General features: G+C 46.3%; 1 protein-coding gene across 5 annotated transcripts in view; it reads left to right on the forward strand.

The window, feature by feature from the left end:
- The first annotated feature begins 105 nt into the window (after window positions 1-105).
- Window positions 106-16,862, forward strand: part of ANTXR2 (ANTXR cell adhesion molecule 2) — a 79,533-nt gene continuing 62,776 nt past the window's right edge. The window contains exons 1-7 of one of the 5 annotated variants that reach the window (XM_064651311.1): window positions 106-326; window positions 977-1,048; window positions 3,341-3,412; window positions 9,042-9,123; window positions 10,119-10,226; window positions 10,324-10,392; window positions 11,213-11,293. In XM_064651311.1, the coding sequence (XP_064507381.1) occupies window positions 202-326; window positions 977-1,048; window positions 3,341-3,412; window positions 9,042-9,123; window positions 10,119-10,226; window positions 10,324-10,392; window positions 11,213-11,293 (609 nt within the window). In that variant the 5' untranslated portion in view covers window positions 106-201. The remainder of the gene's footprint in view (window positions 327-976; window positions 1,049-3,340; window positions 3,413-9,041; window positions 9,124-10,118; window positions 10,227-10,323; window positions 10,393-11,212; window positions 11,294-16,862) is intronic. The other 4 variants (XM_064651310.1, XM_064651312.1, XM_064651316.1 and 1 more) reach the window with 4 other exon arrangements.

Below are 16,862 nucleotides of genomic sequence, written 5' to 3' on the forward strand. Positions count from 1 at the left end.
GGGGGCACGGCCCGGGCCCGCGCGCGGGACCGCCATGGCGAGCGGGGGCGGCGCGAGCCCGCCCGGCCCGTCCCCCGCCCCAGGCGGCGCGAGGAGGGCGGGCCGGGCCGGCCCGGGCGATCCGCGGCGGCGAGAGGCGGCCACTCCGGCGAGCGGCAGGACGGCAGCGCCCGCCTCCGCTCTCCGTCGCCCGCAGGCTCCATGGCGGGGGCCGTGCCCCTGCTGCTGCTGCTGCTGCCGCTGCTGCCGCCGGCCGCCGTCGCCGTGCCGGCCGCGGGCGAGCCGTCGTGCCACGGAGCCTTCGATATGTACTTCGTCTTGGACAAGTAAGGGAGGAGAGAGGCGGGAGATGGGGATCGCCGCCATCGGGGAGCGGGGGGGCGGCGGCGGCGCCGCTTTTGTTCGGGGGTCTGAGGGGCCGCGCGCGGGGCGGCCGTTGTGCGCTGAGGGGCCGCGCGCGGGGGGGGGGGGGGGGGGGCGCTGAGGGGCCGCGCGCGGGGGGGGCGCTGAGGGGCCGCGCGCGCTGAGGGGCTCTGAGGGGACGCTCTGAGGGGACTCTCCGAGAGGAGCGCGGCGGGAAGTTCGCGAATCCCGCTGGACCTCGCTGCAAGCCGGCGGGTCGCGGATTCGGACGGGGGCGTCGGAAGTTCTCCCCGGAGGGGTGCCGGACATGTCGGAGGAGCGAAAGCCGTAGCATCTGTCGCCTCTGTTCGTCCCGCGGCGGCCGCCGCCGGCCGGGCTTCTGTGGGCAAGTTGGACGGCCGCGATCGCCCTCAGGGAGGGGCGGGGGGGAGAGTAGGGCCGGGGCCGCCTCACGGCGGGGACCGCGACAAATCGCGACAAACTTACCGGCGCCTGCCGCCCCGAGCCGGGCTGGCCGTGACTCCGAGTGTTTGGGACAGCAAATATTGTTAAGTTTCTCCCTGAAATGTCACCCGAGATCCGGCCGCTTATGTGCTGTGGTTTTCCCTTTCAGGTCTGGGAGCGTGGCAACGAACTGGCATGAGATATTTGATTTTGTACGTCAGCTGACAGAAAGATTTGTGAGGTGCGTGGTGGTGATGCTGTGGTGATTCTGGGCTGTGTTAAACACCCCTCCCGTGCTTTTGCAAGCTTAGGGGATGTTCACAAACACCATAAAGTTTGGCTTCTAAGACCCCAAGTGCTGGAAAATATTGGAAACTTGCACTTTATTTTCGTGCTTGGAGCTCAGCAAAGAGGTGGTAATATGCATCTTTAAATATTTAGCCTCTAAAATTACTCTTAAGATGTGATTTGATAGTTTTTTAAACTTCTTTTTCCACAAGCCACGTGCCTCATTTCTGATGGAGTGCTGTTCATATGCTGCATTTGGAGATCTTTATAAAGCAGCAGGTCTCTCTATGTGTAAATATATGGTGCAGATCAGAAGGAAGAGAACAGTGTTCAACCTCAGACCCAGAGGGAGCCCATGCCATGTAACAATGTATTTGTTGTACATACCTGTAATCAACTTTGTTACTGCCAGCAGTGTTGTCAGGCAAGTCCTTCTTCCCTTGAAACGGCTGCTGTGAAACCCGACTGACTGAGGGTTGCTGGGTTGCAGCATTTTGCTTTAAAAAAAAAATCACGACAAAACTCAGAATAAACCAAAGGAATCCTCCCATACACAGGCAGAGATACTGTGGTAGGTTTCGTTAAGGAAAACAGTGCAGTGTGCAGTTGTGATCTTGGCTTGCTAATAAAGGGATACAGTTAGGCTTATATAATTAAACACTGCTTATTTTCATCTTGTAAAAAGCAAATCTTTAAACTTCTGTAAAACTTCTGTCGAGAGGGACAACAGAAACTTTCAAAAGTTGTTTTGTGAGCTCTAGAGTTAAAAAAAAATATGTAAAAATAGAGCCTGAGGAGATACTGAAGCAGCACTTCTTTGGACTAAGTGGTAAAACATTTGCCCTCCCTGAGAAGTATGGTGCTGGTTCAGTGGAAGTCTTTCAGTTCAGCATCCAGTGACACTCCCTCTTGCAACAGTTGCATGGAGGTCTGCCAGTGTCCCGAGTGCTCAGGGAGCAGAGCAGGGATGGGATGGCTCTCGGAGAGGATTGTTCTGTGGTGGCCTAAAGAGAAGTTGGCTAAAACATAACTTGGAGGTTATTGCACGCAGAGTTGCATCTCAAACAGCCAAGTGTCACAGTAATCACTAGGCAATGATGCAACTACCACAGATTGAGTTTGCAAGCATTTTGCAACTAGAAAGACAGATAATCCCATGGTTTCGATTCTGATTTAATTTAGAGCATCTCAGAATTTTGTGGATAGACTGCAAGGATGGATCCTAAATCCAAGCTCTGTGCAATTCTGTGCAGACTTGCAATGCTTACATTCCCATGATGTCAAATAATTTGAAGTTGCATCATTGACGTCAGTGAACTGAAAACATAGGGTCGTTCAGCTTTACAGGTGTTATGTCCTTATGAACATGAACCTGATTAATTAATGCTGATACATATATACAGTGAATTATAAAGTTACTGAACGTATTGGAATTGTAATGAATAAAAATTAAAAGCAAGTAGGAGAAATGTTACAAATTACCTTAGTAAAGTTCCTGTCTTGGGCTTTCAGAGCATCAGGCAGTTCTTAAGCATTTTCCACTGCTAATTGCATGATTCTCTGTAACCTTGTTCAAAGAGACAGGTTAGCTTCTTAAAAAAATATTGAACTCCTTGATAAAAATCAATTCATACAGTATTGCATTTTACTGTGACATTTCCCTGGATACTTTTAGGGAAGTTGATTGCCAGTCTCACAACTCTGTCACCGAAACAAAACCAGACTCACTCTGGAAGAGTTTACATGCTGCTTTTTTGGGGCTGAGGCAGTCATCAGGCACTGGTTCTGTGACTGGAGTGATTTGATGACCAAAGAGCACAGTTGGAAATTGATAGCGTGTCAGCCTGGAAAAAAAGGGGAAATGTGTCTGTGGTTAATACCCAGAGCAGGGGAAATTCTGCATCTGTGTCCCTGGCTTTGTGTCACACCAGCGACAACAACAATACCCAAGGAATGTGCGTTACCTTCTCTGTGGGGAGAGATCATATCCTGGGAATTCACTGGACTCTAGCTGAGTGAGAGAGAGTAGCAGTTCTGCTACTTTGTTCTCAAAGCATCTGAGTAAGGAAAAGATGGGCAGAAATCTTCTAATTCCTCTCATTTTGTGTTTGTAGTTCAAAAGGATGTTCCTAGGAAGCTGGAGGGTAAAGATGATGTGAATGAAGCCTGAACAAGCGAATGAAATGCTGTGCAGCTGTACCTTTCTCTGACATATATTTTTTTCCCCTCTTTCCCTTTTCTAAAGCCCCAAGATGAGATTATCATTTATCGTGTTTTCCACCCAGGCACACGTCATCATGCCGCTCACTGGAGACAGGTTAGTGCACTGCTTTTAAATTCCCCCTCCATCCCCCCGAGGGCTCTTACTGAACCAGAGGAGCAGTAACAGATCAACACCTGATACCTCTAAGTGGTGGCTAGTCGTGAAGCCTCCGTGCAGAGCTGATTTAATTTGGTGACCGTATCAGTGGATAGCTTTGTAAAAAAGGAGGAAGTGGAATGATGGGAAACATCCTTGATGTTAACTCTGCCACTGCTTTGCAGAACAACACCAGTAGTGTATTCATCTCTGTGTGATTCTGCATCTCCTTTGGCCCAGCAGGAGAATGATTCTTGCATTTACTGTTGTAAAGCCATGTCCGTAGATAAGTTTTCAGGATTTTTTTCATCTCTAGGAAAAGCATAAAGTAAATAAATGTTTCCTGCAATCTCACATAAGGTAGGTATTCTGGTTTGTATTTCCTAAATAGGACTTCAGATTCTGGTTTAAACAGTGAATTTGGTGCCACTTGAAGGGTGTGAGGTCTTCCTGGCACCGTGATGATGTACATGTGCCTGAACTCTTCTTCCAGCTGATGGTTTCAAAGGCATTGGAATTCAAGGCTGCTCGCTCTGATTTCTAAAGCAAGTAAGGATTAGCAGTTAGGATAGCTCAGGGATGAGTGAGGGGAGACAGAAGGAGGAAACCAGGTAGACAAGAGAAAGTTGCAAAAATAATTACTGGAATCACACAAATTGGGAAATGATCTTGTGGAATGAGTGCTTTTGGCAGCAGACAGTGGCATTGCTGTCGAGAGTCCTTCAGTGTTCTCTCAGCCTTGTCAAAACCAACACGACCTCCTCTCCCTTTTGTCCAGAACCTACTGCGGCACACAACCTTCTGGATTTTGAAAATGTGGAGGAAGCGTTTAGGAGTAATTCCAATTAACTGTGGCTGGGTGGAAGTGAGATGGTCCTTCCTTTTTGCTTCCTTTAGTAGGTCAATGCAAAATGTGGTCTGCCATAGTTGCTTAGTTTCTGCTATGGCATTGTTTGATTGTTTTAAATAATACATAAGGGCAAGTACAGGACTTCCTGAAAGACCTGTCATGGGCAACAGACAGGAGTTAAGCTTACAGAAATGTAGCTGACATCCGAGATGCCTAAAAATCCAATTCTAAGCCCCTCCTGTTTTAGCATTTGGAAAGTGGTCTGACTTGAGAACAGCCACTTCCAGATGGCTTGAGAAGGGTCAGAAGAGGACACTTGAGCCTGTTCTGAGGCCTGCTGAAGTCAATGAGGTCCTTTCTCTCCGTTAAAACAGGCCTGTCAGTGACCTGTTCCTTATCAAGCACAAGAGCCAGCACTGATAGCACACAGACCACTTGGAATGCTGGGCAGGATGCTGGAGCCCTGCCACAGGAACACAAGTGCCTTTTTCATTGCCTGTCTGTGGCATGCTTGTAGCCATGGATAGAGCTGTGTTTAAAGCACAGAAAGAACCTCTGGAGCTCTAGTGGGTTCCCTTGGGGGACTTGGCTTTAGTGCAAGGTTGGCTGATGCTTTTGTGAGTGTGGCAGGGGAAAGAAAGTGCCACCCTTACTGTTCAGGAGGAATTATAAGGAGAATGGGAAGGAGACTAGTAACTGTGACCATATGTACATAGGCAAGAATGGATAGATAGAGTTGGAACAGCTGTCCTTTTAAATATTAAAGAGGTCAACAGAGGAGAATCACTGAAACTGTCTGACTCCCATTGTTCCCAACAGAAGATGAGGATGCTAAGTGCAGTTCTGGGGATGGGTGTGTGTGGGTGATTATGGGCTATTATGGCCTCAGTTTGTTGTGTGCACTCTGGACTAGCAGACATGGTTTTGCCCTCACTTACTTGCTAATTCCCAAATGTCAGAAAACCACAATTCCTTCCTAGCAGTTAGATCAAAGTAAGGCAGTATTTTTTATTTTGAAAGCCTCAGGCTTCTGGTTGTTTGCACAAAGGTCTTGCTGGGTTTACTGCACAATAAAGCTGTGGATATAAAGAAAGCCACACCATAGTGCCAAAGCCCCTGAATTCCCAAATATTTTGTGACTTTGAACAATACTCTGTGACTAACTCTGGAAACAGAAGTCACTGTTAATCGCAGTGCACAAAGTGCTGTAACAAATACATAGAATAATAACAACACTCAGATGGAAAAGCCTTCTCACAGTGGTTACAGCCCATTTGGGTCACACATGTCTGTGAAGTTCAGCTGGAAATTGTGCACTAAGTGGTAAACAAAGATTGGTGTACTCACATTTGGGGCTCAGTGTTGGAAAGCACGTGGTTCGGGAAGGCAGATACACTCATGAATACCATCCAGCTGGCAGAGCGTTGCCTGTGCTCTCTTCTGGCCGACTGTGCTGGTTTCTGTAAACCTGCTTCTGCAGCACTGACTGGTGCCAGTGGCCAGGACTAGCCCTGCTGCCTCTGCCTGGGTGAAACTCTTACTGGAGATAAAAAGATGATGTTAATGAAGGTGGGAAGATAGAACACTTGAGTACTTAGTATGTGACCAACCATACCATCCTGTGCTTGTCCATAGCCTGGTGGTGCACTGACTGCTCCTGGTTTCACAGGGCTGTGTAGGACATGGATGTGCTTGGAGCCTCGGTCATGTGAGCTGTGCCTGCGCTTGGATCCAAGTAGCTTGCCAAAATAAAGCCATCTGCAGAGAGGTGTTCTGTGGGGTGTATGAAGTACAGCAGTTGGCCACTGATGTGATTTCCACCTGGAGCCCGGCCACCAATGTGGTTTCCACCTGGAGAAGTTTGAAGCAGAGTAATTATTATAATTTAACCAAACCCTTTGTAGTATTTAAGAGGCATAGAAAACATGAATGTCCTCCAAAATGACACATCTGAGGAGGCTGATGTGAGTTGTCATACTGGTGAAAGGAAACCCCACACATCGTCAGGGATAGAGCGGTACCCTGTTCAGTCAAAGAACACTTCCTCCCTCTTGGTTTCACTAACAAGTTGGTGTTTTCCTGTTTTTTGTACTTCCTTCTTAGCAGCAAACCCCAAGTACCTGTTTTGTTTGTCTTCGTTGGTTAGAGATCAGTCCGTTGCCTCGCAGCACACAGCCTCATTCCACACCATAAATACCTGCTCAGTGAGAGCCACTCTGCTGCCAGTGCTTGTACACTCAACACACTGAGAGAACTCAAGATTCCAGCACTCCGGTGGGTGGAATGCCACATGGGAAAGACATACAGGACACTGTCCCTCACCCAGAGGAGCTAAGAACACCCCTTCTGGAAACCGCATGGGTATTAACAGCTGCGTTTGCCTGGCTGCTGCTGCGAGAGCTGTTTGAGGCAGTTACACAGCTTAGAGAAACAGGGGTCGGGGAGAGCTGTTAAAAAGTAGTTGTGTCTGGGCTAAAACACAGAGATGGGCTGCAGCGCCTATGCTCAGTGGGGAAGAGAGATTAAATTTGCACTTGCTCAGCCCAAACACAGGCAGGCTGCAAGTTGCTGATTCTGTTTGCCTTTTCCACCTCCCTCCCGTGTCTAACTAGCACCATGAAGCCAGTGGCCCCTCACTCAGCCTTTGTTACTGTTCCCGAGCTGTGCTGCTCTATGTCCAGGCACCCAAGCCAAGGGCAGGACTCTGCTGTCTCGGTACAGATGAGTTACACAACCAGGCCTTCTCTGGGGATTTCTGTGGCTACCAAAAGTAATTACAGAAACTAGAGAGAGGGAAGTTGTGAGAGCACTGAACAGCAGGCATGGGGTTCCCAAGTGCTGTGGCTGGTTGACTGCAGAGTCCCGTTATCAGAGTGGTGCAGGCAGACATGAGCTCCCCTGCCCACCCTTCTAAACTGGCCAGGGGTGGGTTTTAGTGTGATAGAGCCCACCTCTCCTGCTGGCTGCTGGGCCCAAGTCCTGCACCCACATTGGGCAGCTGACATCCAGACCAGGACTCACTGGTACCTGACTGACTCAGAGCACGTGTGGAGCTTGTTCACATCTGGCCTGGGTCTGTCTAGTGTGACTGTGCTCTGAGGAAAGACATGGTGACTGATTAAACGAAGCTAAAAAAGCTCATGCTGCCAAAGATTTTCCTGGAACCCCTTGTAGGCAGAGGCCTGGCAACACCAGAGATTTCTGTGTGACCGGGTCACAAGACATTGCAGATAAATAAAACCGAACTGATTGTACAAAAGCTATTTTTGCAAAATGAAATCTGTTTCAGAAAACTGGGACTTGAGTTGCTGCTTGTTTCTTGGCAGCAGAGCACTAACGCCTGTGATGTGCTGCCACTCATTTCTGGCAAGCTCCAACTATGTGGTTTATAATCTGCGTTCATACATAATCACTTGCAAGTTGTTTCTATAGATGCTGAATATAAAATATTTGGATCAAACAGATTGTATTATCTTACATAACTTGTTCCCTTCCATACATTCAATGCCACATCTCTCTCTTTTTTACCCCCTCCTCTCCCCGATTCTACGATCCTGTGACGGGGAGCTTACGGATTGTACTTTAGAACAGAGCTGCTAAAGATAGAGGAAGCCCATCCGTGGAACAAATGACGAGTGGGTGGCATTCAGGCAGTGTGGCATATGCATTCTTTCTCATTTGGTCTGGCCTAAGGAAAGCTTTCATGCATCCTGTGATGTATTTCTCCTGCATCTCCTCACCCCTGCTGGGTTCCTCTTTCTCACCTAGGTTTGTCATAGTGTTCTATATATTCCAGCCCAAATTTTGTCCCAACTTAGTTTTCACTTGTCCTTTCCTACCGCAACTTTCCATGGACTTCACTGGAACTGTGCTTACAGAAGACTCAAGACCCTCCAGATTTGATTTTTCAAGGAAAGTCTCTCTGCCTTTTTTTTCCCCACTTGTGCCGATTTCACTGGAAATAATTCCTGTCATGCTGTCTACCAGCTTCTCCACTCTCATCCCCATAGTCAGCGAGCATCTCGCAGATGGATCTGCTAGAGTGCCCATGAGAAATCACAGTGCAACCATATTCTCCTGTTAAATTTGAGTGAGCTGTGACCTGCATAAGCGTGACGTCTTATCAAAGGTCACACAGAAAAGTAGTGAGAGCCGAAAATGAGAAACTATCCTCAATCTCACTCCTTTTCCTTGGGTACAAAAGGTGTCTTGCAAATGCTGGATTTGCCTATTGCTATTTATTTCTTTAAGGGTGAAAATTTTTATTGTTGCAATTGAGTTCTACCCAATTAAATTCCTGCATATTGACCTGGAAGATTTCGGACAGGATAGAACTGCTGTTTTAGAGGATTTGTTCTTCAGTTGCAGTGTGATTGGATGCAAAGTTGGTTTAGCTGAGCAAAATAGACTTAATGTAACAGAATTTCCACTGGGCTATGTAATGCTGAGGCTTTGCCACCTCTTGGCAATATCTGCTCCACCTGAACATTTTCCTCAGCTCTAGCTCTTTGACTTACTGAAGCATATTGTGTTAGTTAGGTCTGAAATACCTGTTCCCACAGTGCCACACTTCTGTCACAAATACAGTCTGCCTCCATGTGGGATCTCAGCTAAAGGCTCTAATTCACAGCTTTTCATTTCAGATCTCCTTTAGAATCAATACTGTTTTCAACTGATAAACTGCCCCCTTTCCCCACTTCAGATCAAACTAAGTCTCTTACCTTTTTTTGTTTGCAGAGAGAAAATCAAGAAAGGTCTTAAGGATTTGGAGGAGGTGATACCAGCAGGTGAGACATATATACATGAAGGACTAAAACAGGTAGGTTTTCCTCATCTTCTTGCAATCAACACATGCTGTGTTCTCACCCTTTGGTTAACAACCTGTAACATAAATGGATTGACTGTATGCCTCAGTCTGTTATGCTCAAATCTTTCTAGTTGCCTAAGTGGTCCCAGGGTTGCCCAGACACTGTGCAAATCCCATGCAGATTAGCCATCACAGAAATTTGCCATATGGAATTTCTCTGACTCGCTCCTTCGCCGCAGAGCGCGGGGCTGTGTCGTGAATCTCCGAACTAACCCAGCATACCAATGACATGGTAAATAGTCACACGCAGCTCTGGAGGGCTCTGGGGCTCGCGGCATCTTCTAGAGCGCTCTCCTTGGGGAGACTTTACTGCACAGAGCAGCATTTGCAAGACAAATGCTCTTAATTTTGGACTGTCTTAATTATGGCGTTCCCAACTGCTTATATTTCTTTTAGTTAAAGTATACCGCGCAGTTTTGCTGAAAAGCCCGGGCCCTGAAGGTGAGGGGTAAGGTGAGGATCTAAGTTTTCACCGTTACAGACAAAGTGGTTCTTCCTCTATGCCTGTGGAACCATGTTTGTGACTGAGATCTGTGTGCTGAAAAGCTGGGCAAAGAGAATTTTGTTGCTGTTTAAAAAGAAAAAATTAGTTTAAGCCATTCTTTTTGTATCTTGGAACCTGCTGACTGCATTTGAAATCTGGGAGGTGGCAAAATAAACTGTAACAGTGGATCTGAAGAGATCTGCCCTGGAAGAAATGAGTGTTGGCAAGGACTGACGGGTTAGTGACCCCAGCGCTTTTGAGATGGCCTCACTGGCAACTGGAAAGGACCAATGAGGGGTTTCCCAGCTGGTAGTGAGTTCAAGGGAGGCAGAGAACTGTCAAGAGAGATGGCTTTGAGGATGAGGCTGAGTTATTTCAGTTGCTGTATTCGATGCTTAAAAGATGCATTCTGGTTAGAAGTTCAGGTGCAATTTTAAGCTGGATGATTTTTTTTTGGTTTCAGGCCAATGTGCAAATTGAGAAGCAAGGAGCCTCGAGGTTCTCTAGTATCATCATTGCACTGACAGATGGCAAGCTAGATGGTCAGATTCCCTTGTATGCAGAGAAAGAGGTGAGCACGAGCTGGAAATGCATGTCATATTCTGCAAAGTTTGAGTGCTGCCTGTTGAATAAAAAAATGCTTATTCCTCTGTTCTTTTATGGGACAGGCAAGGAAATCCAGAGACCTGGGAGCGAGAGTTTACTGTGTTGGTGTCCAGGATTTTGAACAAGAACAGGTGAGAATAAGAACATGAATACTTTAGCGTACTAGGCAGTACCTGGGTTTTACACAGTCTATGTTTAGTATGGAAATTAATTTTACTTACGTTAGGCAGTATAATGTCTTCTCTGGCTCAGGAAACGCACTCAGATGTGGATGCAGACATAAATAGAAAGAGTGGGTGTCGCGCTCACTGCCGAGGAGACCCGATGGAAATCCCCTTGCTAGCTGGGAGCTGGCAGCAGAGAGGGTGCAGGCAAACCCCTCTCTTTGGGATGGCAGTCGGTCAGGGTGCTGGTTGTGTGAACAGAGGAGCTGTAGACAAGGTTCAAGCAGCATTTAACAGCCTTGGGATAAAGAAAAGAGTGTCAGATCTATGTTCTTCATTGACTGAAAGCTCTTCCAGAGTTGCTGTGTCTCAGTGAATGCTGTAGCTATGTCTGTACCATCAAAGTGACTTAAATAGAGACGCACACAAAAGGCTCTTCCTGCAGGAGGTGCAGAGGAGGGCTTTTTAGTGGAAGGCAGAACAAACAGGGAAGGTAATTCTGGACAGTTATGAAATCACTGCCAAGATACAGGCCCTTAAAGGCTTCCTCAGCATGATGTTTGCCACCATGTCTACCCACCTTTCTGTTAGCTGCAGTCAGCACTATTAAGTCCTCCTGTTTAGAAAACTCACAGTTAGCTGTGAGAGAGCTCTCAAGTTTCCTTCTCTTTGCAGAGCTGATGAGGGTTGCTTTTAGACACCCATTTACATTTAAGGGTGAAAATCAGCGTGATGAATTTAGTTTGCCCGATGATTCATGTTGTTTGCATGTGTTTTCTCTCCAAAGCTGGAAAAAATTGCTGATGTGAAAGAGCAAGTCTTCCCTGTCACTGGAGGATTCCAAGCACTTAAGGGGATAATCAATTCTGTGAGTACCAGGCAATAAGTTTTACATTTCCTCAAGATTACAGCATTCTCCAGTCCTGCTTACTTTTCTAGGTAGAACTAATTCCTAAGTCAGTAATTGCAAAAGTTCAAGTTCCCTCATGCTTAAGAGATGCAACTCTGTAAATCAGCATTGCCTGCCCCTCCTGCAGTTATTCATGCTCAGACCTTGTGGAGAGTTTGAAGACTCTTACAAGGAGAGGGGAATTCGTGCAGGAAGCTGGAGGGATGCTCTGAGGAATGGCTGCTGTGGGTTTAGTCTGGAAAAAATGGAGACTGTTTCTGTGGGAGAGTTGAGAAGAACTTGTTAAAATCCTGGGGAATAAGTGCAATTTAGGAATTGTCCAAATCTTCACGTACAGAGAAACATTCTAAATACATGACTTGAACCACTCGTTATCCCAGTAAGTGATAAGACTCAGTTCCATTTTTGAGCATGGCATGACCAGCTCTCCTCAGTGAGGTGAGGCCATTCAGCTGATTACTGTGGTTTGCAGAAGGGGATCAAAGCAAGAGAAACGTTTTTTAAACTAAAGGCTGTGTACTTCATGCAAGGCTAACAGTGCTGCTGCTGCGTGTAGGCAGCACAGTGCAAACAGGCTTACTGGCAAAAGTAAAGTCAAAATCAAAAATGGAATTCTTTTTCTGAGAGAGATCCCGCTATCATCTATTTCCCTTTCCTTTTTTTTAAACAACAAAAGGATACGACTCACATACAGGATATTACACAGTCACAAATTTATCACTTCCCTTGAGCAGTGGTTTTTGTGCATGTCATAATGCAACAACTTCTTTTCCTTCTGTTGCTTAAAATAAATGTAATTTCAGAATCTTCCTTGCACATTCTAAAGAGAGATAATCAACCTTTTGATGCATTGACATTTATTCTCCTGAAAAGACAGTGCACCCCACATGGTACTGCTTAAAACCTTTACTGGTAAAAATCTCATTCTATGCCACTTGAAAGACTTAAAGGACTCAGCTATGTTGCTGGTGCAAATGATGCAACCTCGAAGCCACTAGTGCTAGGCTTATTTATGAGAGCTGAATGTTTAGCCCCAGCTGATTATGTTATGTTTCCAAGGATACTGCTTTTCAAAATGTGTGTGTCAAGGCAGAACCAGATCGAGGAGTAAAGACACTGGTGTTCAGTGTTTCCCCTCCAATGAGGGTCACTGACCTGCAGATTGGAGCCTTCTGAGGAGTCAGGTCTCTCCACTACTCCTCTTGTCCTTTGAGGAAGCAGCAGGAGTGCAGCAGGAGTACAGTCCCTTGAGGAGTCTGGAATTCAAGCACATGGAGATTAGCACAACCTGTAACATCCCCATTCTCAGCCAAGGTGTTTTTGGGCAGTAGCAGTGCCAGCCTGCATCTTTTATACCTCCCCGGGGCTTTCAAGCACCTTCACCTGTGGGCAGTGAGGGAAGCTTTTCTGATAAGATCTGGCAGGTGGTGCTTGCACAAGCCTCAATGCAGCTTCTTCTGGCTCTTGTGAAAAACCCGAGTGTAAAAATCCCAGGTGTGTGCATATCACAGCTGTAGAGCAGGACCAGACACTGAATGGCAGCTCTTTGTTTTAAGGTAACAGCTTAGCACTGACAGGAGAAGTTCTACAGCTTAAATGCAAGGTCTGCCCCTGCAGACTAAACTCATGAGTTGGTCCAGGGTTTATTTACAGCCTGCAGCTTCAACAAGCATGGCACCACTTGGCTTTTACCACAGAGCATGGATCGAAGTATCCACAGCTATGGGTTTTGTTTTGTTTCAGTTGGGTTTTTTGTGTGTGAGTTTTGTGGGGTTTTTTTAATGCATGTGTGGTGGCTAAATTAACATGATTTTTTTGTATGCTGTAGTTATAACTCACTTTTCTTTGCAGGGGTTTTGAATAATTTTGACAAATCATTCTCATAACATTATAACATTGATAAGCAGATCAAATGGAACATGAAATAGTCACAGTTTTCCTTTTTAGTTACTATTATAAATTCATTTCAGTTTGCAAGTTAGCTAGAGAATACAGACTCAAAGAGATGCTTCTGAAAGGGAGAACTAATTTTAAACCAGATGAGAATGAGATACTCAGGTCACAAATGAGCAGGAGTATCACTCGAAGTGCAGAGTCAAAGGTGCAGTTGTGAAACCCTCCGTGAACATTTCTAAACAATTTTTGTTTAGAAAAATCACAGTTTTCAGAAATGGCAGTGGCACAGCAATTAAAACCCCTGAGCAAAACCACACCCCAGAACTGTTGAGTAGGAATGATGCAGGAGCCTCCTCTACATTGATCTCTCCAGGTGTGAGATTTTTTTGGCTGCTGTCTTGTTATATCTTGTACCCTATTCCAGGAGAGCTGAGCAGTTGAACTGCATTTGTTGGTAAAGTGATGAGCTTTATCATAGAGTGTCTGTTAGTACCTGGTCCTGCAATTGCTTGCAATCTAAGCACCTATTCCAGTTTATTTTCTCTGGACAGATACATGAAATATGTTTAATGGTGCCCAGGGATTAACATGGAAGACAGTGGAGATGAGCATTTACAGTAGCCCAGGCTTAGATGCTGGAGAGCTCGCACTGAGTTTTTGACCTTAAGTTCAGATAAAACTCCAGAGAAGTGGGAAGGGTTTAAGCACCATCACACCATGTGTTTCTGCTGAATAACATCAACTACCAATTCCAAAGCCCTGTGCAGAACTCTGAAGAGGGGGCTGCTTTGTGAAGTTTCCCACTGCCAGCATTGCTAGTACCTAACTTTACGAAGTCGTAACTAAACAGCATTGTCAGGGTGAATAAATCTAAGCAAAACTCTACAGCTTAAAAGCAAAATGCTGAAGGCGAGTTACTGCACTCTCAGGAACAGTTACTGATGGGGTTTGGCTGGTAATTACACGGAGTGTGGCCTCGTGAGCGAGCCAGGGCAGTGTGAACTGCAAGGCTTGGGCAGGGCACAGTGCCTGTCACCATGCGGCAGTTCAGTACTAGATAAGAAAATGAAACCCTTAATTAAACACAAGTCCTGCTGATTTATGAGTGAAAGTTGTCTGGTTGTCTCTGCAGGCAGAATTGGACAAGGCTCGTGCCTTTAAAAGTTACATTAAAGGAACTCACTTTAGTAACCTTATTAGAGTGTGTGACAGCTCTAAGTAGACTTAAACACATTTTTATACTGAAGTGACTTGACAGCACTTAATACAGGAAGTTAAAATATATTTTGTACTTAGGAAAGCCCACGAAAACTTACCAGATAAGACTACAAGAACTAATACATGCAGAACTTTAGAGGAAGTAATCAGTTCAAAAAAGGGTCAGCCTAAAGTTCCTCTATCTCTTATTGCTACAATTTCTTAAGGAATCTACCCAGGAAGGATTATAAGTTTCTTAAGAGCTCTACCTGGGAAGGATAATAAATAGAATTGCTAAGCTCTTTCTGCTTGGTCATTTTGCAGGTGCTCGGGTTTTTTTGTTCATTTTACGTGGGAAACCCGACCTTAAATGTAATGGACAAAACCAAAATTGATTAAGTCCTGTGAACTGAGAGGTTGGACCACCCAGAACTTTGTAAATGCAAGCTAAATTGTATCCAAGTTGGCTGAGCCCTTTGGGGAAAAAACCCTAGGCCTTAGCATAAAGCTGTCAGTTTGTCCAGGAAGAGTTGCAAATTTGGATACTTAAGGATCCACCTCTTGTTGAAGGGGGGACCTGGGGAGAGAAGACCTCAGGATTTGCAGGATGTGAACTCCCAGGCTGGAGTTACTTAGACCCATCAAAGGAGTGCATCTGGGAACAGTGAGGTTGAACAAAGGATTAAACACACCCAGGGTCCTTTAGAAACTATATTCACCACCTATAAAGGGACAGACTCTGGCTAAAGGGGCGTAAGTAGGGAGTGCTATACAAATACAAATTCTCTGCTATAAAATACAAATTCTCTCTAGTAAAGCGTGGTGGGTAAAGTCTGCTTCTCTTGCAAAGAGCAGTCAGCAAAATCCCTGTGGCATTCAGATCCATTTGGACACCAGCGAAGGGTATCCACCCAATATCCTGGGGGTTTCCATGTCAGCTGGATGGTTCCTGTGTCACTCGCTGTGCATGGCAATGCATTCCTACCTTGGAGTTACACGGACTGGTGACAGCCAGCTCAGTGGGGCCCGAAGGGAGCCGCTGCACAAACCGTACATGGCAGCAGCACGCTCAGCCGCTACCTGATGGAGTCACTTCTCATCTGGAGCATGGTGACACTCACTGTCACTGTGCCCCAGTGCTCAGCACAGAGGGGGGCCCCACAGGCTGCTGACAGGTCTTGGTGACAAGCAGACCTGTCCCTGTTTGCCTTACTAACACAAAGTCAGCAGGGAGGGAAGCTTGCAACCTGTGTTGGACAGTGAGGTGGTGCTCGAGACGGGACAAAGCCAAAGTCTAGTGAGGGCGAGTCAGTTCTGTTGAGGTAGGCAAAGAGCTCTTTCTGTGAGGAACAATTTTTGCCTTTAGGTTTGTAAAACTTACCGTGCTGGCTTCCCAAAGATGTGCTCCATCCTCTCTCCGTGAATCTGATGCCTTCTGCTCTAGCTGTGCTGTCAGCAGCGCTTCCTCTGACTGACCTGGCTTTGGCACTGGGGGATGGGGAATTATTGAACTCACACGAGTCCAGCAGCATCTCCCATGGGTACCTGCTGTAAGGTAGCAGAGTTCATATTTATGGAGAGCAGGAAACTTACCCACTGCCACAGGTGGTGCTCCAGCTTTGGACAGTGGAGAACGCTGTTTCCATGTCCCTGACGTGGGAGCTCACCGAGCTCTGCTCTCTGAACCACTCGTGTCTCAGGGGCCAGGTTGCGACTTGGTACCGAGCAGTAATCAGGGACTGCATGATTTTCAAGTAGTCCCTACTTCTGCCCAGCCTGCCCAGATCCCTTGAGCTGAGCTGCCTCGTACACTGCCTTGGTCACAGTGTGCTGAGGCTGCTCCCCATTTCCTTAACTGCTGTCCCTCCGCTGTGAGTGAGGGGTCAGCCAGCTGACTGCACACGGTAAAGATTTTTCAAGGCCAAAATCAGCTTAAACGGTTCATTATCAATTATACATCAACTTAATTGGATCATTTCCTGTAGGAAGAAAATATGCTCAGTTTATGCACTGGGAATCCAGGAAGCAAACTATTAGACATTTAAGGAGGGGGGGAGAAGAAATGCAGCAAGTTATCATTAAAAGAATTATTCTGATTAAATCAGTCATCTTCTTTAATCCCCTTGGACGGTCTAATCTTCAAGCTGCACTGGGTGCAAGGTTCAGAACTAACACTGCGCTATGTTTTCCATGTGATTGAGACCGAGGAGATAGTTTTGGGAATTACTGCATGTAGTTGTTAAAAGGAATCAATGGCCTGGAATAGAATGCTTTCTGCTCTACCCTTCACTGCTGTGCAGCCCTTAATTTGACATTCTCTGACATATTACAAACCATATAATGTTCTCCTGGAGCACAGTGAGCCTGATAAGCCAGCACCGGCACTGACACAGCTCCGGTTAGTGTGAGCGTGCCTGTGCCCTGTGATTGGGAT

Source organism: Pseudopipra pipra, chromosome 4 (assembly GCF_036250125.1).
Source record: "Pseudopipra pipra isolate bDixPip1 chromosome 4, bDixPip1.hap1, whole genome shotgun sequence".
Lineage (NCBI taxonomy): Eukaryota > Metazoa > Chordata > Aves > Passeriformes > Pipridae > Pseudopipra > Pseudopipra pipra.